The sequence below is a fragment of the Corylus avellana genome, chromosome 10 (assembly GCF_965113065.1).
Source record: "Corylus avellana chromosome 10, dhCorAvel1.hap1.2, whole genome shotgun sequence".
Taxonomy (NCBI): Eukaryota; Viridiplantae; Streptophyta; class Magnoliopsida; order Fagales; family Betulaceae; genus Corylus; species Corylus avellana.
In genome coordinates this window covers 17,172,529-17,200,206 of record NC_142499.1, presented here as the reverse complement: position 1 = coordinate 17,200,206, position 27,678 = coordinate 17,172,529, and the positions used below count along the sequence as shown (strand labels likewise).

General features: G+C 35.6%; 2 protein-coding genes and 4 pseudogenes across 3 annotated transcripts; 3 read left to right on the top strand and 3 right to left on the bottom strand.

Moving 5' to 3' along the window:
* Nucleotides 1-5,404: 5,404 nt before the first annotated feature.
* On the top strand, nucleotides 5,405-7,646 carry LOC148583428 (leucine-rich repeat receptor-like serine/threonine-protein kinase BAM3; annotated as a pseudogene).
* Nucleotides 7,647-9,710: 2,064 nt separating this feature from the next.
* On the bottom strand, nucleotides 9,711-10,534 carry LOC148583427 (uncharacterized; annotated as a pseudogene).
* A 2,447-nt stretch (nucleotides 10,535-12,981) lies between these two features.
* LOC148583426 (uncharacterized) lies at nucleotides 12,982-13,849 on the top strand (annotated as a pseudogene).
* Nucleotides 13,850-14,525: 676 nt separating this feature from the next.
* Nucleotides 14,526-16,347, bottom strand: LOC148583425 (uncharacterized; annotated as a pseudogene).
* A 2,752-nt stretch (nucleotides 16,348-19,099) lies between these two features.
* LOC132192297 (syntaxin-71) lies at nucleotides 19,100-24,222 on the top strand. 2 transcript variants are annotated; one of them, XM_059607584.2, is made up of 9 exons: nucleotides 19,102-19,482; nucleotides 19,692-19,817; nucleotides 20,392-20,551; nucleotides 20,684-20,769; nucleotides 20,880-20,948; nucleotides 21,028-21,072; nucleotides 21,166-21,228; nucleotides 21,330-21,406; nucleotides 23,945-24,222. In XM_059607584.2, the coding sequence occupies exons 1-9, from the start codon at nucleotides 19,327-19,329 to the stop codon at nucleotides 23,958-23,960; spliced, it is 798 nt and encodes a 265-aa protein (XP_059463567.1). In that variant the 5' UTR covers nucleotides 19,102-19,326; the 3' UTR covers nucleotides 23,961-24,222. The 2 variants fall into 2 exon arrangements, with proteins under 2 accessions (XP_088367010.1, XP_059463567.1); XM_088510884.1 differs by lacking the exon at nucleotides 23,945-24,222 and having other exon boundaries at nucleotides 19,100-19,482; nucleotides 21,330-21,410.
* An 893-nt stretch (nucleotides 24,223-25,115) lies between these two features.
* LOC132162386 (NAC domain-containing protein 2-like) lies at nucleotides 25,116-26,299 on the bottom strand. The gene is made up of 3 exons (XM_059572621.2): nucleotides 26,102-26,299; nucleotides 25,733-26,019; nucleotides 25,116-25,649 (listed from the first exon to the last, which is right to left on the bottom strand). Exons 1-3 carry the CDS (start codon nucleotides 26,274-26,276, stop codon nucleotides 25,116-25,118), a joined length of 996 nt encoding a protein of 331 aa, XP_059428604.2. The 5' UTR covers nucleotides 26,277-26,299.
* Nucleotides 26,300-27,678: the final 1,379 nt, after the last annotated feature.

The following is a 27,678-nucleotide window of genomic DNA, read 5'->3' as shown; positions in this document are numbered from 1 at the left end:
GGTTATACTAATATTCCTGTAAAGTAAGAAAAAAAAAAAAAACATCAAGCAAGTGATTATCATTAATCAATGCTTTGATTAATCAATAACTAAAATTAAGAGGATTCAGTTTAGATTTGAGAAGTTATTGCCAGTGCGTGTTTCAGCCAGAACGTAACCGATGATCGCCACGTGTAGTTAATCGCCTTCACGCTCTTTTCCATTCGACACGCAAAGCCATGTAGATTGGCAAATTGCAATCAAAAACATTTTTGAAGATTCCTCGTTGGGGAGAGGGAACACGGATAAGGATCATCAAATAATTTAGACAGTATTTGTATAAAAGTATCACATGTCTTAGAGCATTTTCAACAGCTTAATTAAAAGATTAATATTAGTTATATTTAACTATTACTCTTTTTTTAACTCCAACAAAATAATTTACCATTAGTTAGAATAACTATATTACTACAGTGAATAACAATTTGAAGCTATTCACTATAGCACACTAGATGATTAAAATATTATTTATTTTTCTTTTGCTTATTATTTTTTTATTTCACATCTTTTCATCCAACATCTTTTATTTTTTCTGAACACTTCTTCACATATGCTACGTCCCTCTCTCAAACACAATTTATTCACACAAAATTTATCTCTCACTCACAAAATTTATTCACATAGTTGGATAAAAAATTGAAAGCAGAAAAAAATTTATTTCATATAAACACACAAATGGAAACAAATCAATTGTAGTTTGATGAAAAAAATTTATTTATGTTATTAATTTTAATAATTAATACTTGCATGTGAGATGAATGTTCCTCATATGTGTTTATTTTTGTTTTTATGAATGATTTCTATATATGTGTTTATTTTTCCCTTTAATTAAGTGCTGGCAATAATATAATAAAAAAAGTATGAGAAATAATATTTTAAAGCAAGTAAAGAATGAAATAGATAATCTGTTGGAGTGTGTAATGAAAAAACAATAGTTAAAGTAAAAAAGTTGTACTTTTTCATTATGTAAAATACCTAATGCTGCTATAGATGCTCTTATATAAATTTTTGGGTACTTTTTTTTTTTTTTTTTTTTTTTTTTTTTCAGCATCAACTATCAGAGCCAAGCTCTATATTATTGATTTGAGTCACAAAAGGGACAACCTATAAAATAATGTGGGCCGTCGTGGATGTCGAATTTGAAAGTATGGTGGTATGTTACGATTCTAAATATTTTACATATTTTGTGTATATAAGCTTTTGAACATAGTTTTCTTACGAGAATCGCATACAGGTGGGTGCAAAGAGTCTTATTATAGTTACAGTCTTGTTACTCTTTTACGATTGAAAAAGGTTCAGTTAAACCCGATGTGGCTCCTGCACTCTTTTTACCCATGAATAGGTAAAAGTTTTAACCATCACACACGTGGCTACCTCCAATACTCTTTTTATCTATTAAGACTGTATATCTTCGAGTACCACATCGATGCATGCTTTAAATCTCCTCTCATTCTATTGTTTGTAAAATGTGGGAGATTGTTGTAATAAGTATTACAAACAATAACTTTTCAACCATTAATTTATTATTGCTTATTATTATTATTTTTTTTCAATAAGAATTTTACGTACCATCCAAAATTATTTCCAACATTATTGTTGTCTCTTAACTAAAAAAAAGAAAAAGAAAAAATGCACAAATTACATGGATCCTCAAGTATAGGGTGGTTTGAAAGTTGACACTAAATACTGAGTTTTTTTATTTGGGAAAATACACTTTACCCCCCGAAAGTTGTACATCTCTGTTGATTCTACCCCTCATGTTTAAAAATTGGTAATGTACCTCCAATCCTTTTTTTTTTTTTGCAATGTTGCCATTCAGTTAAAAATTTTTGTCATATTGGAGGCTTGTCATACACATGCATTTCACGTGATTTTTTGAAAAATAAAAATAAAAAGTCATAACCACGTCAAATTGGTTTGGGGGTGGCTCGCCACTCCCATGGCCTAATGGGGGTGGTTGCTGGCCACCCCATTAGATTTTTTTTTTTTTAAATGAAAAAAAAAAAAAAGAAAGAAAAAAAAAGAGGACATTTTGGAAAATTTTGAAATATCATAGGGGCAATTTTGGCAATTTTGGTGCTTCAAAGCCACGTGACACGCACGTGACCTCCAAACCGTCAAAAAGACGGAATTTACAAATGGAATGACTACATTCCAAAAAAAGAAAAAAAAAAACTTCATGAGAGTATATTGTCAATTTTTAAACATAGAAGGTAGAATCAAAGATGGTGTCCAACTTTGGAAGGTAAAATGTATTTTCCCATTTTTATTTTATTAGTACTTATTTTATATGTTTGAAATTGTGGCAATTTATATTTTTAGTGAGTTAATACTAACTAAAATTAACAAAAATTAGAACAAAGACAAATCCAACAGTTCTACTGTAGCTGCCCATAATGAAAGTTTGAGAGTGCCATAAATATTTATCGTAATTCCATACATTTTAGGTAATCGTATTTGATTATATTTAAATTTGAGTTAATATTATCTCCACCTTTCATATTTGTATTATCTTTATTTATCCCAATTTTTCTATAAATATAAGCCTTTTGTGTAAAAAAAAAAAAAAAAAAAGGCTATGAAGCCTTTATGGTCTCTTTCTTACATATAAATATAGGTGTCTAACAGCAAATCATCCATAAATCCATTGTGTTATTTTTTCTTTTCTTACACAATTTACATTTTATTACGAGTTTCTTTCCTACAAAGGCTAAGAGATATATTTACCAATAAAGTCGGTATATCTTAAAGTTAATACTAAAATCTGAAGTCTTTTTTGCAAAAAAACAGCTTAATGGAAAAGAGGTAAAGGAGGAGTATAGATCCCCTCGTCAGTCTCTAAAATAATCGCTTTCTCTGTCGCTTTTTTCAACGAGGTGATGTGATGACGGGGGAATGTTAATTTTTTTTTTTTTTTTTCAATCGAGGCATCCAGTAATTGCGATTGAGTGATTCCTACGAAGTCGTCTCAATCATCGGAAAAGCAAACCAATCCCCCACCATTCCTCAAATCATCTATCCAAATACTCAAATCTCCTTAAGTTTTATCTCCTCTTTGATTGGTTCCTAAGAAACTTGAGAGAACAAAAGGGAAATATGATTATTTATTTGATTTTTGTGTGCATTTGCTTGAATTTTGTGCTCATATTAATTTAAAAATTAATTACTTGAATTCGTGGACTTGTAATTTTTTGATTGACTTATGTTATTTTTTTATTTTTTTTATTTTTTTTTATTTTTTTGTGTGTGTGGCATTTATCTGTACGTACGTGCAACTGTTTGCATGATTCCATGAACACCAAGTGATATTCGAATGTGAAGAAAGTTGTAAAATGATTGCATTTTTATTAGGAAAAAGTATATTTTACCCACTCAAAGTTTGGGACGATTTTCAATTTGACCTCTAATATTTCAATTTTGGTAATGTACCCTCCAAACTTCCAAATTTTTGTAATTTGATCAATTGTATCTCAAACTTTCCATATTGCTTCTAATTTTTTTTTTTTATAAATTTTTTTTAAAAAAAATCGGTCATTTGGCCATTTTTGCACTCCAAAATTTTCTTTTATAAAAAATAAAAATTAGGGGCAATATGAGAATTTTGGATTAACATTGGTCGAATTGCAAAAATTTGGAATTTTGGGGGGGTGCATTGCCAAAATTAAAATTTTGGAAGTCGAATTGAAAAACGCCCCAAATTTTAGGGGTAAAGTGTAATTTTCCCTTTTTATTAAATTATGTTTATTTGTAGGGGTTTCATGTATCAGAAATAGTTTTGTGAGCCTTTTTTATTTTATTTTTGTGTTCAAATAGTATTTGCAATTCTCACGAAGATATATTTTATGGTGAGATATGTTTTACGTATAGTTTATGTAATTTCCATTATTTTTAATTAATAAAAACTTATTAAGGGTCCAAAATCCAAATTGAACAATTTTAAAACTAAGCCCAAACTTTTGTGTTTGTTTATGTAATCACTCCAAAATAAATTGATAAAAGAGTTCATGTCACTTCTTTAACAAATCAAAAAAGTACATATTAGTATTAGTTGCCTTGATTCTTACTGATGTCTCTTATTTTATTTTTTTTTGTGACATGTTTGCATAAGAGGGGGGAGAGAGATTCGAACTAATGACCTCCACTTTATAAAGCGTGGTCCAAGCCGATTGAGCTACCTCTTGGAGACCTTACTGATATCTTGATATGATTGGGATAGGCTATGGATCATGCGGTCGGACTTGAAGAAATGCTTGCGGTTTTTACCGTCTATGCCCCTCCGATGCGGTTTTCAGCGGACAAATACTACTATGGTCATGTCCATATAGAATAGTTATAAGTGATCTTCTCCACTTGCTTTTATTAATTATATATATATATATATATATATATATATATATATATATTTTTGACATGTTTGCATAAGAGGGGAGAGAGAGATTTGAACTAATGACCTCCACTTTATAAAGCGTGGTTCCAGCCGATTGAGCTACCATATCTTGATATGATTGGGGTAGGCTATGGATCATGTGGTCGGACTTGAAGAAATGCTTGCGGTTCTTACCGTCTATGCCCCTCCTATGCAGTTTTCAGCGGACAAATACTACTATGGTCATGTCCATATAGAATAGTTATAAGTGATCTTCTCCACTTGCTTTTATTAATTAGGAAATATATATATATATATATTTTTTTTTTCTTTTTGTTTTTTTTTTGGCAAGAACGGCTGCAAAAGTTGAGGGTTGCAGAGAATGTAATGGGTCAAGTTTGTTGTGAGTGGAGAAGCTAGGGTTAGGTACCATGCATTTGGACAAGATTATAGGCTTCTTTACTGTATACTATATAGCTAAAAACAAATTAATAGTGAGATTTTGGACAATATTTGGCTAATCAAATTGCCTTATTTTTCGTCTTTCTCCACCTTTTCAGATTTCAGCTGTCAATTAGATTTACAGGAATCTAGACTTTTTCTTTGATGATGTCTTAGTTTATTTGGTGTTTCATGATGGAAAGGGAAAGGAAGATGGTGGGGCTCTCACCCATTAGCACTCAAGTATATAATGGGTGGACGTGGATTATATCTAAACAATATTCATTTTTCTATAATGATCACGGATAATTAACATTTTTTAAAGATCATTGTTGTAAAATTAATATTTAATGTTTTCTAGGCCAAACTTCGCTAATGTTGCTCTGTGCATTACTGGATTTAAAAAAGAAAAAAAGAAAAAGAAAAAAAGAAAAAGCATCTTTTTTCCCAATTGAAGGATTAACACTAAAAATTAAGTTTATAGTCTAGGAAAAACTATACTTAGTCTATGACCTATCACCTTATTTGCATTGTTTCTTCAAACTTCAAAACGTTGCAATGCGATGGTTTTACAGAGCCCTTTGGGTGACCCCTCTGGTATGCTCCCTGGCGGCTGTTAAATAGTAAGAGCATCAAATGATTTGCCAGCGTCTATGCCAGGAAAACTCTGATGCTTAAGTCAGTTACTTGGAAAAGATGAGAGATATCGTTTTATACCTTGGTGGGGCCTATTTATAGGCATAAGAGTGGAGTTAGACTTGGGCTATGTCTCCTTCTTCAACTTGATGTGGGAGTACTGAGAGTTTTAATTGGATCTAGGGTCCTACTTCACTTAGTCTTGGAGTATAATTGTTGTGTTAAATTCTTCAAGGAGTTCTAATTAGACCTAGATTGAGACTCCTACTCCAATGGTGCTTCTTTTGTGGGCATGACATAGGCCTTGAAGCCCACAATCTAATTTGGGTGAAAATATTCCCAATAGTTTATATTTTTTTTCCTGAATAACAAGAATCGTATCAGGAAGAGTACCAGGCGGAAAACTAGAAGGCTGCTTTGATCTTCAAACTGTTTGTGATATTATGAACTGGAAGGAAAAGTACATGCTAGAATTTTTAGACGTACCTATCATTATGATGTGTGATAGATTTCCAGGCTTTTGTTGTTGCTATTCTTTCTGCCTTGGGCTATTACCTCTACATATTGCTTAGCTACTCGATTGTTTTATGGATTCCAAGTAGATTTAACAAATAAACATAATTGATGGCTAGATTTACTAAAACTTCAAAAGAATGTTACAAATAGACATTGAGAACACAAGTATCTCCTGTAAATCAATTACTACCAAGAAATTCAATCAATCCGTCTGATCAAAAAAATAATTCATATTCTCGGAATCTCGTTAGAGTATAAACTTTTTAGTTTGACTACTACGCTCTTTCACCACAAAACTAAACAAAAGAAACATTTTCTTTCTAACCACAAGACAAACCTAGAGACTGAATCGACACTTGCGTGACTGAGGCTGGTGGTGCAGACAAAGGGCGGCTGTGGCGCTCTTCTGTTAACGGCATGGTGCGTGGAGGTGTCTAGGTGATTAGGTGAAAGGTCTGCTATACAACCAGTACTCATAGCTGACAACCCACAACTCGTACGCTCTCCAATGTCCACGTTTTGGCCAGTGTGGAGGAAGGGATGCGGGGTTGGTGGACTGAGGCAAACATTGACTGAAAAAAAAAAAAGAAAGAAAGAGGAGGGTGGTCAATTACGGTGGAATCTAGAACAATTGAGGGCACTACTTTCCTTTAGCCTTCAAAGGAAGGGCTGCATTAATCATGGGTGAATGAGGTATTTCTTGCCGCCAATAGCACTTTGCCAGGGCCACGTGATTTAAACAACTTCGTTTCAAATAAAGAAAAAGATATTTGCAAGATGTTTGATTTCACTTGCTAATATGGTGCCTTTCATTGTTTTGACACTTGTCTCTCTTCTTAATACTTCTTGTTTTACTTCTTCTTTAGTTGGTGATTTTCATGCATTAGTCACACTTAAAAAATGATTTGAATTCTCTGACTCCATTTTAAATACTTGGAATTCTTCAAGTCCTAACTCAGTTTGTTCGAGGACTGGAATTTAATGCTTTAGTGGATGTGTTGTTTCGGTGGACTCAACAGGGTTGAATCTGAACAGTTGTGTGTCACCTCAAATTTCAAAACTTGACCGGCTTACTAACCTTTGTCTTGCAAGTAAGCAGTTCACATATGCCCTTGAGATTGTGAATTTGAGCAGTCTTCGATGGCTAAACATTTCATCTAACCTTTTCAATGGCTACTTGGATTGGAACTACTCGAGTATTGCCAACTTGAAAGTGTTTAGTGCCTATAATACAACTTCACTCCCTTTCTTCCACTTGGGATTACGATCTTGAAGAAACTTAAGTTCTTGGATCTTGGTTACAATCATTTCTTTGGTAGAATTCCATATATCTATGCAAATCTAGTTGGCTTGGAGTATCTTTCGCTTATGTTAAATGATTTGCATGGAAAAATCCACTGCGAGTTGGGCAATCTTACTAACTTGAGAGACATTCACTTGGATTTTTAACAATTTTGAAGGTGGGATCTCAAAAGAATTTGGGAACTTAGTGAATCTAGTTCGAATGAGTTTGTACTTTTGTGGATTGGGTGGCCTAATTCAAAAGCAATTAGGCAACTTGACAAACCTGATGTACCTTGAGCTTTCCTTAAATGCACTTACTGGTGAAATTTCATTTGAATTCGGCAATCTTAAGCACCTCAAGTAGCAGGTATTATCCTTAAACAGTCTGCACGGGTCTATTCCAGACGGCCTCGCGGACCTTCTAAATTTGAAAACTCTTTAGCTACCTTAGAATAACTTTATTGGCATGATTCCCGAGAATATGGAACATAACAGAAAGCTTCACTTGCTTGATTTGTCCACAAATAAGCTCATTGATACAATCCCATAGAACTTGTGTTTATCGAATCAACTTATAGAACTGATTCTCTTTAAAAACTTCCTGTTTGGATTGATTCTTGAAGAACTAGGATCATGTTCAAGTCTCACCACAGTGAGGTTGAATGGTAGCATCCCAAATAGATTCCTAAACTTGCTTCAACTAAATTTACTAGAGTTACAGAACAACTACTGTTGTACCAAATACTTTCCTAAATTAATAGGCAAATACTTAGCACGTTTTAACTCACAAGTGCACAAGATCAAACGATAGTATAGCAGACAAATACGAGATCGTTCTCACGAAGATTGGTAAATTATGCTTAAAAGTAATTTCTTATTTAATTAACGAGTTTAAATCAATTGTCAGAGATTGAATTAAACTAAACAAATAAAATAAATAATAAAACTAAAAAGGATTAGGGTTTTGAAATCCATCGCTAACCAAACTAATTTAGATAACAATACACCAATATTCCAATCATACGGTATATTTAATGCTTGTCAACTTAATGTCATGGTATCTACTTCTTAAGCTATTGATCTCTCTAAGCAACGAATTAGACATGGTATCTACTATAATTCTTTTCTTCCCTAAAGGATTTAGCATGGTATCTACTAAGTTGTTCTTTAGGAAAACATAATTATATGAAGATCGACAAACACATGAGTCCTAGGGCATCGTATCTATTCCTAGTTCTCCATGTTGATTAAGCCAAAAACCCACGATGAGGTTCTTTTGTCACTTTATTAAGCCCAAGACTCGGTCATCTAAATTGGACTTAATTAACAAATCCGTACTATATGCATATGAGGATTCAATAAACCAGAAATTAATCAATTAAAATACCAAAATATGTTTGAAACAAAGGCGTAATTGAAATCCTAAAAAGACATGATTATGGCCTTAATCTAGCCCTACGTAAAGTATAAACTAAATAACAAAAATAAAAGGGTGAAAGAAGAAAAACCCAAACTCTTCTATATCTAGCCTTCAATCCGGTTCTAAGCTTGTGTCTACTTCTCCAGACGTTTTTCTAGAGGCTAAAAGGTCTATTTCTAAGCTTAAGAAAGACATAGAAGTCCTAGAAACCCTAGTAAACACGTAGGTTTAAGTCCTAGTACAAGTGGGACTTTTAAAACCTAGTTTAGGTTGGAAAATGAGTTTTGGCCGCATTTTCTGATGCTCCAGTGCACGACTGCGCTCGATCCCAGGTTTGGTGCACTCGAGCACAAGCCTACGCTCGATCCTTGCCTGTGTGCACTCGAGCTTAAGTTGGCCTGCGATCGATCCTACAGCTCTAGCTTTTCCCAAATTGCCCTTTTAGCTTGTAATTTTCCATAAATGCTTCATTTTCTTCAAAAACCTATAAAAGGACAAAAAACACAAAAATGAAGTAAAACATAACAAAATAACAATACTAATAGGTTAACATATGTAAATTAAGGTGCTAAAATATGTATATTTTAGCACTTATCAACTACATATTAGGAACCTTGCCGGAGAATGCCAATAGTTCATCGGAGCCAGTAAAGTTAGCCCAGCTTGCCTTATCAAACAATCGTGCGTCCAATCCTTTACTTCATCCATTTTCAAATTTCTCTTCTATCGATTTCCTTTCACTTGGTGGAAACCAATTCTCATGGCTCTAGTCCTTTAGGAATCAGCCCAGAGAGGAAGTTTTTAAATAATCAATTGTATGAGTTGATTTGACAAACAAAAGTTTTGAGGGATTGCACCAGTGCGCTTATTTGTGGACAAATCAAGCAACTGAAGCTTTATGTTTTGTCCCATATTCTCAAAATCATGCCAGTGAAGAGTTTTCAAATTTGGAAAGTCAGCGAGGCAGTCTGGAATAGACCCCGGCAGGCTATTCAAGGACAATACCAGCTACTTGAGATGCTTGAGATTGCCAAACTCAAATGGAATTCCACCAGTAAGTGCATTTAAGGGAAGGTCAAGGAACATCAAGTTTGTCAGGTTGCTTAATTGCTTTGGAATTAGGCCACCCAATCCACATAAGAACAAACTCATTCGAACTAGATTCACCAAGTTCCCAAATTTATTTGGGATCCCACGTTCAAAATTGTTAAAATCCAAGTGAATGTCTCTCAAGTTAGTGACATTGCCTAACTCGTAGTGGATTTTTTCTTTGCAGATCATTTAACATAAGCGAAAGATACTCCAAGCCAACTAGATTTGCATAGATTTATGGGATTCTACCAAAGAAATGATTGTAACCAAGATCCAAGAACTTGAGCTTCTTCATGATCGTAATTCCAGGAGGAAGAAAGGCAATGAAGTTGTTGCCATAGGCACTAAACACTTTTATGTTGGCAATGCTCGAGTAGTTCCAATCCAAGCTGCCATTGAAGAGGTTGGATAAAATGTTTAGCCATCAAAGACCGCTCAAATTCGCAATCTAAAGGGTACATGTGAAATGATTACTTGCAAGTGAAAGGTTAGTAAGCCGATCATGAAATTTGAGGTGACACATAGCCATTCATATTCAACCCTGTTGAGTCCACTGAAACAACACGTCCCCTAGAACAAACTGAGCTAGGACTCGAAGAATTCCAAGTATTTAGAATGGATTCAGAGAATTCAAATCTTTTTTTATGTGTGACTAAGGCATGTAAGTCACCAACTACAGAAAAAGTAAAACAAGAAGTACTAAGAAGAGCGACAAGTGTCAAAACTATAAAAGACACCATTTTAGCAAGTGGAATCAAACATCTTGCAAAACTCTTTTTCTTTGTTTGAAAGGAATTCGTTTAAATCATGTGGTCATGGCAAAGCGCTATTGGTGGCAATAAATACCTCAATCCCCCATGATTGATGTATCCACTTCCTTTGAAGGCTGAAGGAAAGGAGTGCCCTCGATTGTTCTGGAGTCCACCATAATTGACCACCCTTATCTTTTTTTTAGCCAGAATTTGCCTTAGTCCACCAACCCCGCATCCCTTACTCCACACTCGCCAGAACATGGACATTGGAGAGCGTAAAAGTTGTGGGTTTGTAGCCTTGTTTTTCCTTAGGGTTTCTCCATATAGCCTTGTTTTTCCTCAAGGTTTTTTCCATGGTTTTTCCTTAGGGTTTTCTCCCTATAGCCTTGTTTTTCCTCGAGGTTTTCTCCTTGCCACTAGAGGTGGATTCATGCCTCCTTGTTTTTCCTCAGGATTTTCTCTTTGCCTCCGGGGGTGGCTTCATGCCTCCTTGTTTTTCTTTAGGTTTTGCTCCCTATATCCTACTTCCTGTAAAATAAGAGGCATCAGTCGGTCCGCCGATCTTTAGATGCTTAAGTCAGCCTTATTCTTTTATTAAAAATATCTATGCCTCCAAAATCGAGGGCATACCATGCCTTTATGAAAAAGTCTGAAAGCAATAGCATAGTTGATAAAACATAAACCTAAGAGAAAATAAGAAAATACACAAAGATACCACTAGTCACAGTTTTGTATTTTATATGTTGCACGAGTGTGATAAGTGCCTTGCCCCCTCTTGCAGGGTCCTCGGTAGCTACCTTCTCCGTATTTCAGCTATCACATCCTGGTTCCTTACTTCTTTGGGCTGTTGACTCCTATCCTTCTCCTGTCTTCAATCATCTCCTCTTTTCATGCTTTCCCAAGGGCCATTCTCCCGACCCCTATCTTCTTTTTTTTTTTTTTTTTTCATTTCGAATTTGACTGATTTTCGAGTTTAGATCTTCTCTCTCTTGGCAAGTTGACAATCGCACGAACATGTGTTCACGACCATGACAATTTTTTTAAATTATTGTTATGAAAAACGAAATAATTGTTCCCACAGACGGCGCCAAACTATTAGAACAGTTTTTTGTCTAACGACTTCCAGTATGGTGTGAGCTACATGTTCTTCGAGGCATGCGCGTGCGAGATTTGGAATACGCTTGTAATGCTCCATGATGACTGCAAAATAGTAAGAGCGTCAAAGGATCCGCCGGCGTCTATGCCTAGAAAATTTCGATGCCTAAGTCAATTCCTTAGAGAAAAGCAATTTGATGAGCAAAGCTCAATTATTCAGCCTAATTGAATAGATGAGAGAGATCGTTTTATACCTTGGTGCAGCAGTCCTATTTATAGGCTAAGGAGTGGAGTTAGACTTTGACTATGTCTCCTTCTTCAACTTGATGTGGGAGTACTAAGAGTTTGAATTTGATCTAGTGTCCTACTTTACTTAGTCTTGGAGTAGGACTATTGTGTTAGATTCTTCAAGGAATTTTAATTGGACCTAGATTGAGACTCCTACTCCAATGGTGCTTCCTTCGTGGGCTTGACATAGGCCTTAAAACCCAAAATCTGATGGGCCGGTTGAGTGAAAATATTCCAACAGTTTATATTTTCTTTCCTGAATAATAGGAATTGTATCAGACGAAAAACTAGAAGCTGCTTTGATCTTCAAACTGTTTGTGATATTATGAACTGTAAGGAAAAGTGCATGCTAGAATTTTCAAACGTACCTATCATTATGATGTGTGATAGAATTCTAGGCTTATATTGCTGCTATTATCCCGGCCTCGGGCTATTACCTCCACATATTGCTTAGTTACTCGATCTATTTTATGGATTCTAAGTATATTTAAAGAATAAACATAATTGATGGCTAGATTTACTAAAACTTCAAAAGAATGTTACAAATAGACATTGAGAACACAAGTATCTCTTGTAAATCAATTACTACCAAGAAATTCAATCAATCCCTCTGATCACAAAAATAATTCATGTTCTCGGAATCTCATCAGAGTATAAACTTTTTAGTTTGACTACTACGCTTTTTCACCACAAATCCAAACAAAAGAAATGCTTTATTTTTAATCACAAGAACAACCCTAGAGACTGAAATGGCACTTGCGTGATTGAGGCTAACGTCATAGATTGAGGGCGGCTGTGGCACTCTTCTGTTGATAGCACGGTGCATGGAGGTGTCTTGGTGATTAGGTGCAAGCTCTTCTATATAACCAGTACTCATGGCTGACAACCCATAACTCGTACGCTCTCCAATGTCCACGTTCTAGCGAGTGTGAAGGAAGGGATGCAGGGTTGATAGACTGAGGCAAATGCTGGTTGAAAAAAAAAAAGATGAGAGTGGTCAATTATGGTGGACTCCAAAAGAATTGAGGGCACTCCTTTCCTTCAGCCATCAAATGAAGAGGCTACATCAATCATGGGTGAGTAATGTATTTATTGCCGCCAATAGCGCTTTGTGAGGACCACGTGATTTAAACGACTCCCTTTCAAATAAAAAAAAAAGATTTTCGCAAGATGTTTGATTCCACTTGCTAACATAGTGCCTTTCATTGTTTTTACACTTGTCTTTTTTCTTAGTACTTCTTGTTTTACTTCTTCTTTAGTTGGTGATTTCCATGCCTTAGTCACACTTAAAAAAAGTTTTGAATTCTCTGACTCCATTCTAAATACTTGGAATTCTTCGAGTCCTAGCTTAGTTTGTTCCGGGGTTGGAATTCAATGCTCTAGGGGATGCGTTGTTTCAGCAGGGTTGAATATGAGCGGCTGTGTGTCACCTCAAATTTCATAATTTGATCGGCTTACTAACCTTTCTCTTGAAAGTAATCGGTTCACAAGTACCTTTAGATTGCGAATTTTAGTAGTCTTTGATGGCTAAACATCTCATCCAACCTTTTCAATGGCAGCTTGGATTGGAACTACTCGAGCATTGCCAACTTGAAAGTGTGTAATGCCTATGGCAACAACTTCACTGCCTTTCTTCCGCTTTGGATTACGATCTTGAAGAAGCTCAAGCTCTTAGATCTTGTTTACAATCATTTCTTTTGTAGAATCCCATGAATCTATGCAAATCTGGTTGGCTTGGAGTACCTTTCGCTTATGTTAAATGATTTGCATGAAAAAATCCACTGCAAGTTGGGCAATCTCACTAACTTGAGAGACATTCATTTGGATTTTTAAAATTTTGAAGGTGGGATCCCAAAGGAATTTGGGAACTTAGTGAATCTAGTTTGAATGAGTTTGTAATTCTGTGGATGGGTGGCCTAATTCCAAAGCAATTAGGCAACTTGACAAACTTGATGTACCTTGAGCATTCCTTAAATGCACTTACTAGTGAAATTCCATTTGAGTTCGGCAATCTTAAGCACTTCAAGCAATTGGTATTGTCTTTGAACAGTCTACACATGTCTAATCCATACTGCCTCGCAGACTTTCCAAATTTGAAAACTCTTCAGCTACCTCAGAACAACTTCACTGGCATGATACTTGGGAATATGGGACAGAACAGAAAGTTTCACTTACTCGATTTGTCCACAAATAAGCTCACTCGTACAATCCCTCAGAACTTGTGTTTATCAAATCAACTCATAGAACTGATTCTCTTTAAAAACTTCCTATCTGGGGCCGATTCTTAAAGGACTAGGGATATGTTCAAGTCTCACCACAATGAGGTTGAATGGTAGCATCCCAAATGAATTCCTATACTTGCTTCAACTAAATTGACTAGAGTTGCAAAACAATTACCTATTAGGAACCTTGCCAGAGAATGCCAATAGTTCACCGGAGCCAGTAAAGTTAACATAGCTTGCCTTATCAAACAATCGTGCGTCTGGTCCTTTACCTCATTCATTCTCAAATTTCTCTTCTATCGAATTCCTTTTACTTGGTGGAAACCAATTCTCATGTCTCTAATCCTTCAAGAATTGGCCAAAAGAGAAAGTTTTTAAAGAGTCAATTCTATAAGTTGATTTGACAAACACAAGCTCTGAGGGATTGTGCCAATGCGCTTATTTGTGGAAAAATCAAGCAACTGAAGCTTTATGTTCTGTCTCATATTCTCAGGAATCATGCCAGTGAAGTTGTTCTGGGGTAGGTAAAGAGTTTTCAAATTTGGATAGTCTACAAGGTAGTCTGGAATGGACTTGTGCAGACTGTTCAAGGACAATATCAGCTGCTTGAGGTGCTTGAGATTGATGAACTCAAATGGAATTTCACCGGTAAGTGCATTTACGGAAAGGTCAAGGTACATCAGGTTTGTCAAGTTGCCTAATTGCTTTGGAATTAGGCCATCAAATCTACAGAAGTACAAACTCATTCGAACTAGATTCATCCAATTCTCATGTTTGTAGTCCTTCAGGAATCGGCCCAGAGAGGAAGTTTTTAAAGAGTCAGCTCTATGAGTTGATTTGACAAATACAAGTTCTGAGGGATTGTACCAATGCGCTTATTTGTGGACAAATCAAGCAACTGAAGCTTTATGTTCTGTCCTATATTCTCAGGAATCATGCTAGTGAAGTTGTTTTAGGTAGGTGAAGAGTTTTCAAATTTAGAAAGTCTATAAGGTAGTCTGGAATAGACTTGTGCAGACTGTTCAAGGACAATACTAGCTGCTTGAGGTGCTTGAGATTGCCGAACTCAAATGGAATTTCACCAGTAAATGCATTTACGGAAAGGTCAAGGTACATCAGGTTTGTCAAGTTGCCTAATTGCTTTGAAAGTAGGCCATCTAATCCACAGAAGTACAAACTCATTCGAACTTGATTCACCAAGTTTCCAAATTCCTTTGGGATCCCACTTGCAAAATTGTTAAAATCCAAGTGAATGTCTCTCAAGTTAGTGAGATTGTCCAACTCGCAGTGGATTTTTCCGTGCAAATCATTTAACATAAGTGAAAGATACTCCAAGCCAACTAGATTTGCACAGATTTTTGGGATTCTACCAAAAAAATGATTGTAACCAAGATCCAAGAACTTGAGCTTCTTTAAGATCGTAATCCCAACTAGAAGAAAGGTAGTGAAGTTGTTGCCATAGGCACTAAACACTCTTAAGTTGGCAATGCTCGAGTAGTTCCAATCCAAGTTGTCATTGAAGAGGTTGGATGAGATGTTTAGCCATCGAAGACTTCTCAAATTTACAATCTCAATGGTACCTATGAATTGATTACTTGCAAGAGAAATGTTAGTAAGCTGGACAAGTTTTGAAATTTTAGGTGATACTCAGCCGTTGAGATTCAACCTTATTGAGTCCACTAAAACAACATATCCCTTAGAGCATTGAATTCCAACCCCACAACAAACTGAGCTAAGACTCGAAGAATTCCAAGTATTTATAATGGAGTCGGAGAATTCAAATATTTTGTAAGTGTGACTAAGGCGTGGAAATCACAAACTAAAGAAGAAGTAAAACAATAAGTGCTAAGAAGAAAGACAAGTGTCAAAACAATGAAAGGCACCATGTTAGCAAGTAAAATCAAACATCTTGCAAAAATCTTTTTCTTTGTTAGAAAATGAGTCGTTTAAATCACGTGGCCCTAGAAAAGCGCTATTGGCGGCAATAAATACCTCACTCACCCATGATTGATGCTGCCCCTTCCTTTGACGGCTGAAGGAAAGCAGTACCTCAATTGTTCTAGAGTCCACTGTAATTGACCACCCTCCTCTTTTTTTCAACTAGCGTTTGCCTCAGTCCACTAACCCCTCATCCCTTCCTCCACACTCGTCAAAACGTTGACACTGGAGAGCGTACGAGTTGGGGTTGTCAACCATGAGTACTGGTCATAGAGCAAACCTTTCACCTAATCACATAGACACCTCCACGCATCATGCCGTCAACAGAAGAATGCCATAGTCGTCCTCAGTCTGCAAAGCCAGCCTTAGTCATGCAAGTGCCATTTTAGTCTCTAGGGTTGTTCTTTTGGTTAAAAAGAAAGTGTTTCTTTTGTTTGGATTTGTGTTGAAAGAGCCTAGTAGTCAAACTAAAAAGTGTATACTTTGGCGAGATTCCGAGAACATGAATTATTTTTGTGATTAGAGAAATTGATTGAATTTCTTTGTAGTAATTTCTAGCCATCAATGATTTTTACTCTTTACATTTTGCATAATTAATGCCCTTATATGATCTTGTAAGTACCTTCTTCAAAATCTGGAGTTCACTCTTCAAACATTGTACAAGGTTCTATGGCATTATCTGAAGATATTGTCAAATAAATTAAATGTAAAGAGTTTTAGATAAAAACTTGTTCTAAAATTACCGTTTTCATCTTAGCAAGCAAAAGATGTGATCAGCCACAAATCCACATTTTCATTCCAAAGCAGAAGCAAAAACAAAAATAAAAATTGAAAAAAATATATATAAAAGGATAACTAAAACTAAAAGCAATTATTTGTGCTTAAACAAATAACTTCAGACAAAAAAAAAAAAAAAAAAAAAAAAGATCTTCGGCCTTCATTACCACAATCAATCACAAACACTAAGAAAATCAAGAAAAAAGAAAACAAAAACAAAAAGAATCAAACTTTAGCTCTTCTTCAAAAGTCGTTTAAACACACAGGCTTTCAACATTCAAGACGTCTAGCAAAATCACAAACCCACATTTTCATTCCAAAGCAGAAGCAAAAAACAAAAAAAAAAGGGATAACTAAAACTAAAAGCAATTCTTTGTGTTTGAAACAAATAACTTAAGACAAAGACAAAGACAAAAAAAAAAAAAAAAAAAAAAAAAAATCCTCGGCCTTAATTACCACAAACAATCACAAACACTAAGAAAATCAAGAAAAGAAGAAAGAGAGAAAGGGACATTGTTGGACAAAGAAATGAAAATATGAGATACTTCAACAGCCTTCACTCCTCCAATTGTGTGTGTGTGTTTTTTTTTTTCTATCCATTGTCTATATGAGAGAGAGCCAAAGCAGCTTAAGAGAGGGAAAATGGAGAAGAAAGGCAAACTATTGTTGTGAGTGTACGTATAAATGTTGTGTTTCACATTGATAAAGTATAAAGAAAATAACAGTTAATGTATTAAAGTGCACTGAAGCACATTAATTTAAACTTTTGGGTTAAAATAGTATCTATATATGTATATTAATGTACTATTGGTGGATTTCCTAGGCAATTATCTCACTGACAATTGGTAGCAAATATATGGATATCATAAGTAGTGGGCCAGGACCCATTAGCTTAGTCTTTTAGACTAGATTGATGTCCAAATATACTATTTCTAACCACTATTGTGAACATGCATTAATGGGAAAGGAATCTAGATTTGGGGCAAGAGACTGACAATTTAGTTAAGAGTACGCCAAAAGTTTTTTTTATGTCTCTCTTGTGTTCCTTTAAAATTGATATGACTTTAAAATTATCATTGGTTGTGATAGATCACTATTAAATTTTGATTAAATAATGATTTTAAAAAGTCACAAATGCTAGGTGCTCTGGATATTATTTTCTAAAAAAACAAAAAATAAAGTGATCCTTATTTCTCTTACTCAGTTTTTAGAAAATAGATAAGTGCTAGAGAGCCAAACAAATGAACCCAGAAACATTTTCAAACTGACGTGGCAATGGTTTTTAAATTAAAAAAATGCAATTATTTCTCCCTTGTCTGCCACTCACGGTCTGTCACGTAAGTTTGAAAATTTTTCTAAGTTCATTTGTTTGGCTCCATAGCACTTTTCCAAAAAATAATATCTACGTAGAACTAGAAAAACACAAGGAGAGCACCTAATACTTCCTTGTTTTCCTAGTTATAGGTAGATATTATTTTGTTAAAAAGGATGAGAGAAATAAGAAACCAGTGGGGCCAGTTTCTTTTTTGAGTTTTTATAAAATAATATCCACCTATGATTATAAAAACTAAAAAAAGAAAAGAAAAGCCGTAACATGTCCCATAAAAAAAGGACATAGAAAAGACATTTATTTAGCAGAACTCTTTATTTAAACTACAAGAAATTTCCTATGGACAAAAATTTCTTCAAAACTGGTCTGAAGCAAATATAATCAAATCCATGTAAAATGTCTATAAACATTTAAAATATACATTAAATTTTTAACTACACTAATAGCAGTTTATTAATTTAGACTAATTTAATGTGTCTTTTAAATATTTACAGATACTTGACACTATTTTACATGAATTGAAAGATATTTTCTCGAGACCGATTTAAAAGAAATTTCTGTCAATTTCCTATTAGAATTATTCTATTTCTAGGAGGTAAGCCTGCTATTTTCTTTAATAAAGTAATTGCAAAAATATTATAAATATCTCACTGGTGTAAAAAACCAAAAAAATTTAATATTCGAGCAACAAAACAATCATTGAAACTTGACTTGCTTGTGAGCTCGGTCTTAGACGATCCGAACTCGAACAGTTCATAAACAGCTCAGTTTTTTTTTTTTTTTTTTTTTGGCCAGTCTAAACAGCTCAGTTAAGTCGTCTTCATTCTTGCGTAGAAAAATAAAAGTCATCTTCGAAAAATGTATGCGTGTCAAGTGAGCTCTCATATAAATCTTAAAAATAAAAAGGAAAAAGAAAATGCAAAACAGGTTGTAGTTAGAAGGTTTTCATTTTTATCTGTTTCCTTTTGAAACCACTTACTGTGTTGGTTCCTCTCAGATCTGACATCGTCACCAAGAAATCATCATTCTCCGCCTGCAATTAGGTTTCATCCGTTCCTCTTTCTAAGTGCTCTTCATATTCTCTGATCGAAATTTGAAGGTGAAAATCAGAGAGAGAGAGAGAGCAGAAGATGAGCGTGATCGACATTTTAACAAGAGTAGATTCGATCTGCAAGAAGTTCGACAAATACGACGTCGAAAGGCAGAAGGATCTCAATGTCTTCGGCGACGATGCCTTCGCTCGCCTCTACGCCGTCGTTGAGACCGACCTCGAGGCTGTTCTTCAGGTGCCTTTCATCTCTTAGATCTTCTTCTTTTCACGACCGTTTGGTTGCTTGGAAACTGAGGACAAGAGTGTAGTTCGGTAGAAGACTCGCATCAATTTAGCTAACTAGTTGACTAAGTCTTAGCTGAGTAGAGATTTTTGGTGCCATAGGAAGAATTAGGGTTTTATTATTCAGTTTTCGAATCAAATTGAGAGTAATCTTGTCTGCAGAAAGCGGAGTCTGCTTCGAAGGAGAAGAATAAGGCATCGGCGGTTGCGTTGAATGCGGAGATTCGTCGAACCAAGGCTAGATTGCTAGAGGAGGTCCCCAAGTTGGAGAGACTGGCTGTAAAAAAGGTTTCCATTTTCATTTCTTTGTACTTTCATTAATTATTTCTTTTTAGAGAAGTCTGATTTTCACCGTTTTAAGTTGGAACCAATTGTTGAAGGCTTCTTCAATTCATGCACGTAAAGCTTACTGTGTTACATTCTCACTCGATCTTGTTTCTATTTTGGGATCCAAAGTCGGTCTTTGTTAGTCATTGCTCGGTTTCGAAAGTTCTTAATTGAATTAAATCTAAATCCTAAGGAATGTACTTTTCAAAGAGATTTTTTTTTTTTTCATCTAGAGGAGATGCTTGTTTATTCAGTATCGGACTATCCATAGCACTCGTATCAATTCTACTAAGTTATTAAGTAATTCCTTTTGACTGTCGCCTTGTTTTAGCCGATCTCAATATCGGGTTTTATTTATTATATATTTTTTTTTTATGGATTGTGGTTTCAAGTAATGTATTGGTGTTGAAATTATCTTAGTGACGCCACTGTAGTTGAATTTTCATCTTCCTGTCTTTGTTATACCGTGTAGAACTAAAATTACGACTGCTTCTTTAGCGTGGTTGTTGCGCAATTGATACAAATCCATCTACAGGTGAAAGGACTTTCGGGGGAAGAGCTTGCTGCCCGGAATGATTTGGTGCTTGCATTGCCAGATAGGATTCAAGCTGTACCTGATGGGACTGCACCTGCACCCAAACAAACTGGAGGTTGGACTGCCTCGGCTTCTCGTACCCAGATCAAATTTGGTTCAGGTGGTTTGTTTACTTTATTCAGATGTAAAGCTTTATGGATCCATTTCTGGTTTGCCATTTAACTTTAATTTATGTGAAGGAGACTTTAAATTGACTGTTGAGGTTTGCTTGTGTGTTTCATTTTGATTGTAGATGGGCAGGTTAATGATGAATTCTTTCAACAAACCGAGGAGTCGAGTCAATTCAGGCAGGAGTTTGAAATGCGCAAAGTGAAGCAGGCAAGTCACTTTTTTGGGACTTGTAAATTTTTTATCTGTACTTAATATTTTGGCATATATGTTTCTTCAGTTATGGTATCTGCAGCTTATCTGTTTTCACATTCCTACAGGATCAAGGTTTGGATATGATATCAGAAGGTTTGGATACACTGAAAAGCATGGCTCATGATATGAATGAGGTTTGCTGTCTTTTATATTTGTATGTGCTCTTTTGCAATATTGACACGTTAAATTTATTGTATCATCTAATGAGTGCAGGAATTAGATAGGCAAGTTCCTTTGATGGATGAGATTGACACTAAGGTGAGAAACATCAATCTCTGTTTGTAACTTCAAAGCTACACAGATGGAATTTAAGTTATATATCACTTAGTTGTACCATTCACTTTTTTATAGGTCGACAAGGCAGCAGCTGACCTTAAGAATACTAATGTTAGACTTAAACACACAGTGAATCAGGTAATTGAGCAGCAACTCCTTCGAGTTTGGATTTGTGTCTGTTTACTTTACCCGGTTCTAGATTTTTGGCTGCAACTAATACTAGTTTTATTTTCTTCCAGCTGAGGTCCAGTCGAAATTTCTGTATTGATATTATTTTGTTGTGTATAATTCTTGGAATTGCTGCCTATCTATACAAGTAAGCTCCTATCTTTTCTGTTAGTGGTTTAAAACATGCAACACCCCTCATTGTTCATTTATCTTGATTATATTTATATTTGTTGTTGTCTCATTCTACTTGGGTGAGCTCTTCAAAATCTTCTGATTCCAGCTGTCAAGAATTCCAGGAAATTGGGTGAACCCAAATTCATATGATAAAAGATGATGAAAAAAACATTCAAGTTAATTTTTTTTATAAGTAATCGATTATTATCATTAAAAGCGTAAAGGTGCCCTTAAGTATATAGGAAGTATACAAAAGGATGTATCTAGCTAGAAGGAGCAAAAAGGACAAGGAAGTCACTATAAATAAGCGACAAAGGAGAAATATAAGTTGCTGACTAAAAATACAAATCTTTGAAGAAAAAGCACTTGATCGCATCCAAAGTTTTTTCATGGTTCTCAAAACTTATGTTATTCCTTTACCTCCATAAACACTATAAAAGGCATGTAGGCATCATCTTCCCTACAACCACACTCCATGTACTACCGGTACTCCACCAACAATCATAAAAGTTAGCTACACTTCTAGGCATAACCTAAGACAAACCAGAATGACTGAAAAAGACAATCCAAATGGTGTAAGCCACGTCACAATGAAGAAGAAGATGGTCCACAAACTCTCAATTCTTCTTACACATGCAACATCTGTCCACCACAGTAACATTCCACTTCCTAAGGTTATCCATGGTAAGGATCTTACCTAGAGCCGTCGACCAAGTGAAAAAGGCCGACCTCAAGGAGGCATTGCCACCAAACACTATTTGAAGGGAAGCGACATCCTTCATTACAAACCAAGGAACAATAGAAGGATCTAATCTTAAACAACCCTCTTTTGGAGGGGACCCACCACAGCTTATCTTCACTTCCTCGACTCACTCTGCCTGAATACAACACCCTAAAGAATGAGGCAAAGTCATCTACCTCTCAATCATGAGCCACTCTAGCAAACTCACGTTCCACTGATCGAAGCCACTTAAAACTCCAAGTGAGCTACGACTGAGGCATCCTTTGCACAGACAATACCAAATAGAGTTGGAAAGGCTTCCTTAAGGGCCACAACCCCACACCACTAATCATGTTAGAATCTAATCTTGGAGCCATCTCCGATCTCAAATTTGGCGTGGCACACAAAATTTCTCCAACTCCTCCTAAGATACTTCCATAATCCCACCTCAAACGCACCAGAAGGCTCAATAGAACACTACCCAGCCCACGAACTATCAAATTTAGCTTCCACCGCCATTCTCCACCAAGCCTCTCGTTAATGCACATAGCGTCAAAGCCATTTACCTAAGAGAGCATGTATCCACAAGTTCCGAATTCCCAACCCTCCTTCAGAGAGCGGTGAACAAACTTTGGATCAACTAACTAGGTGATGTTTGAACTCGTCGCCTAGCCCACCCCATAAGAAATCATGTTGGAGCTTCTCAATACAGTTTGCAACACTCGTAGGGATAGGAAAAAGGGACATGAAATACGTATATAAATTGGAAAGTGTGCCCTTAATAGGGTAACCGAGGCTGAATGAAAAAGCAAGGATTGAGATGACTAGGCAATTTTTTATAGTTTGTGGAATAATCAGATTTGTTATTGAAGCTTTCTGATTTGGTTTTGCTTTAGTTTCTCAGTTACGCACATTTGAGTAATTTTCTTTGCTTTCTATCTGAATTATCATGCATAGTGGAGGCCATATGTTACCTATTGGAATTACCATTATAGTACCCTAATCTTCTATATGGAAATCAACTTAGTTTCAGTCATTCATAAGGATAAGAGATTGTGGAGGTTCATGCAAAGTGTTGTCTGATTGAATTTGAGCCTTATGACATTGAAGTGCAAATCTCATTAACATGGCTATTGGTGGGTGGGGGGGGATTCATTATTGCAATCATGATGGCCATAGAACATTTCCATTGAAAGGAATGTATGTATACGTTGAGACTAGAGCTATATAATTTGCCATAACGAGAAGAAATAGTATTTTACGATGAATGAATTGCTGAGAAGTTAGTCTTAGCACCATATACTGTGAAATAAATTGTACTAGGTAGACCATGGTTGAAGAGAGAATTTGTTATCACCACAATGCTTAAGACATTATTTTCTATGTGATCAAATTGTACGAGTATATAAATTACGAAACGTTGGTTTTACCTATATTTGAATCGAATTTTTAAATGCATTAATTTTTATCTTGATTATTATTCTGTCCACATATCCAGATGTTCGTATCCTTGGGCCTTTATCATCTAGGCCACTATTATTATGCATTAATGGTATGAGCGGTCATAGATGAGATTAGATATTGGAGTCCACCACTAACCTACTTCAATTATTAGCATATTTATATATTTCCTCACTGTTGCTCTGAAGTTTCACCTCTTAATGATTTTTTCCCCTTTTGAACTAGCAAAGCATGGATTGTAACTTTTGTGATGGGCCAGCTGGTGTTTCCTCTTATTTCTTGCTTTTTACCATTATGAAGTCATTTTGATGGAGTGTGTTTCATTTGCAGTGTCCTGAAGAAGTGAGATGAACTCGAGGGCCATTTGACCTATCCACTTTGTGGTTTTTCTTGTATTCTCTTGCATATGAAGGGAGTTGATCTTGTGCTTGATTATTATTTTGATTGATTGTTACGAATCTTTGCTTTCTCTCATGCATTATCAATCCTTGCGGTCTCTTGTGATTTGGGAACCTATGCTCACACTTGGAGTATATATGTGTCTTTGTAAACAACTATGAGTACATTGATCGTGTCTCTTTTAATAATATTTAGCTCGGTTGCAGTCATTTTATGCCTTTTGTTTTTGGCCGAAGATGGAATCATATCCTTATACAAGATGATTTTTCCACACTGAATCTGGATTATTTTCTACGGCCAATCTTTGGTTTCCCACCTTATATTTTCCTTGCAATAGAGACCAGCATTTCTCTTCTGGTTATCATCAAAATCATCGTGGCCCTGACAGTTCTAGAGGAAATTGGGCTTGAACCCTTGCGGGTGGCTGGGTTGGGCCGGTTCAGGTTTATTACTGTTATGTTGTAATAGCTGAAGAAAGTCTGACGCGTAGGAAATTGTATTGACGGTTGTATGGTAATGAAGCACGAACTCCTTGCTTGTATACAAAGGAATAACAATTCATTAGCAAACCAAAAAAATATCCATTGTTTTTGATATCTCAGTAGCGTGGCATAGCCATTTTTAAGTCGGTTATATATATGAATCTCCCCAAAAAAAGAAAAAAAACACGAAAACCAATAGAGGGAACAGCTGCTCATAACACATGAAAATATATTAATATTGCTGGCGTTTAAAACTGATAGGATTTGCACTCCCAATCCTAAGTGTAGACAAATTAGCATAGATATAACCGCTGTACAGCCATAGATATCTTTTGACTTGGAATATTTACATATGTATATAAATATGTATCACAAATACCAAGTAAAATGTATCACACACCTCACAAATACCTTTCTAATTTATTTGACGGCTACCATATCTTTACACTGAGAAATGCTATGGTTCTTTATGATGTCTTTCTGGTTCAATGTAGATATTATTATTATTATTATGTTTTTTTTAAAAATAATATCTAGGTCGGACCAGGAAAATACTAGAAGAACACCAGAAGGAACTGTAATATTTTTCTTACACAATAAACGAAAGAACCCTTGAACTCTTAGTCACTTTCTGTAAATACCAAGTGATCAAACTCTTGGTATTGGACAAGGGAATTCCATTGATCAGCATCGAAGTAATTGTTATCTAGAGGCTGGTTTTTTCCACACAATTTCATTCCTGTGCTATCACTCAGAGATATTAGGACTTTCTCATTTTCGTTATCCCTGCTGCTCACCTTCTTGCTTGGTGGAACAAAAATCTCCCGTTGATTTCCTTCAACCAGTTTTCTTTTCAATATTGTGTTGTCTTCAAAGACCAGAGGACATAATGATTTTTCACTATAGCTACTTTGGAAGCTTATGCTTGAACTTGCATCGATGCAAGGAGTTTCGTGAGAGGCAAAGATGTATGGCAGCATCGGACAATCGTTGTATAAATAATTTCTGACGGCCGTAAAGAGATTAGGGTTCATATTCACAGAACATGGCTCATGCACACCTGGCTCATAACAAGGACCATTTCGATCTTCCCTAGTGTTCCTGATCAGAACCCTGCTTTTCTCTCGAACCCGACATAGCACCCAATCGTCCAACTGCAACAAAAACAAAATGTTTAACCATATTCATCAAACCGTGTATATAAAGTCAATATTGACACGTCTTTTAATCAACTTACTCGCATAGACCCTTTTCGCTTTGTAGTCCAAATCATGGTATCATGCAATCTATACTCGTGCATGATCCAGTCCGTCTTGACTTCTTTGGGAGGGCGACCTTTGTAGAAGACAAGGGCTTTCTCGACTCCAACACTCCTCGTCCCACACCGAGTAAGAATAGGTTTATCTGTCCCTGTGGCCTTCCAATAACCTGAGCCTGCTGCTCTGTTTGGCCTCACCCCGTTCGGATACTTCCTTTCCCTTGGCGTAAAGAAATACCATTCATCCTCTCCAAACAAAGCCTTCTCTGTTAAAAAGAAAAGATTAGCTTATAAATTATATTAATCAATCAAAGAAAAGAAAAAAACGATAAAAGAATTGTTAATTACTTGGAAGCTCCCATGGGTTAAACTTGTAGAGGTTTATTTCTGCGATGATAGAAGCAGGGAGCGGCTTTGAAATCACTTTGTTTCTCAAGTAGTGTTCGATGAGCTCCTCATCAGATGGGTTGAATCTAAATCCAGGAGGAAGTTGAATGTCTGAATTTTCAGGTTTTTCCGCCATGAAGGAGATGGAGAAACCTAAGGGAATCAATGAAGTTTCTGGTATTATCGATCAAAATGGTTGCAAGTTAGGAGCATGTACTGTACATAGTTTATATAGATGGCATATATGTATAGTCTCATATAGAAAGGGACAAATTATATATAAAAGAGAAAAGGGAAAGCAACCCTTTTGTTCCACTTTCGTATTCTTTTTGGAGCCATACATTGCTTCAAGGACAAGCTAATTAGACAAGCTACAAATGCCAGTTTAGTTTTTTTTTTTTTTTGCCAGTTTAGTTAGGGATTATAAATGGTGCATTTGACTTCATATTCTCTTTAATAGTGCCGATTAAGAAAGTTCAACAAGAAGTTAGCTGATTTGGTGCATATGCATCCTTGGACCATCACGTTATTAATTAGTAATCAGAGAGTTTTAGCCATTGAATTTGGTGGATTTCATAGACATTTACGTGTTAAATCACCACTTATCCTAAAAACTTAAACTGACAAGAAGCACACGCAAGTTCAAACTTTCTTTTAATAGGCAATGCACAACACGTAAAATATTTAATTGAAATGAGAAGTAAATGACGGAGATATAATTCAACCTCAGGACCTATGTTCTGATAGGATCAGAAACCACCACTTATAAAAAAAGTTTAAGCTTTTAGGATAAATGGTAGTTTATAGCCTGTTTTTGTTTGGATGTGCGTTTGAGAGGCCTAAAAGGTTAAAAGTACATTTAACATTCAAAAAGTCGGTTTGAAAAAAAAAAGAAAAAAAAAAGAACTCGTTTAGTAAAAAAAATTGAAAGTGCTTTTAAGGGTCCAAAAAGCATAAAAATAGAAAAAACGCATTTTTAGCAAAAGCTTAAAAATAAAAATTTTGTCAAAAAACACTTTTTAACTTAAAAACTATATTTCTTAAATACAATCCTAAGCACGCTCTTAAGCCTATCGAAAGGATATCAAATTAGTTAGCTACTTTAATGGTTGGGACGTCTTTCAAATTGGTTGGCCATCGATATTGTTGCAATTATATGAGGGAACTTATCCAATTGGATAACCTTTTAATCCAAAACAAGCTCTCTAATTATATGCCACATAATTGAATGGTTGTCCCCCTAAATATCATTCGGGAGTACATAAATTATATGATGCTCGCACTAATCATGCTGTCATGTCCATTTGTGTCGATCAGGAAGTTCATTCGATCATAGAGGCTCGTAAGTCATAACATTTGAAGAAGCATACACATTACACAGGACTCTTTTTGGCTCTTCTCTAAAGTGAACGACATTTTGAAGTCACAATGACATACGGATTAATTGAAGGCATGATTTTCGGCCTCTTATTTTTATTGAGGGGTGGCTAACTACAGCTCTAGTTTGTTGACTACCCCCGGCTCTAGAGTAAAGGGGG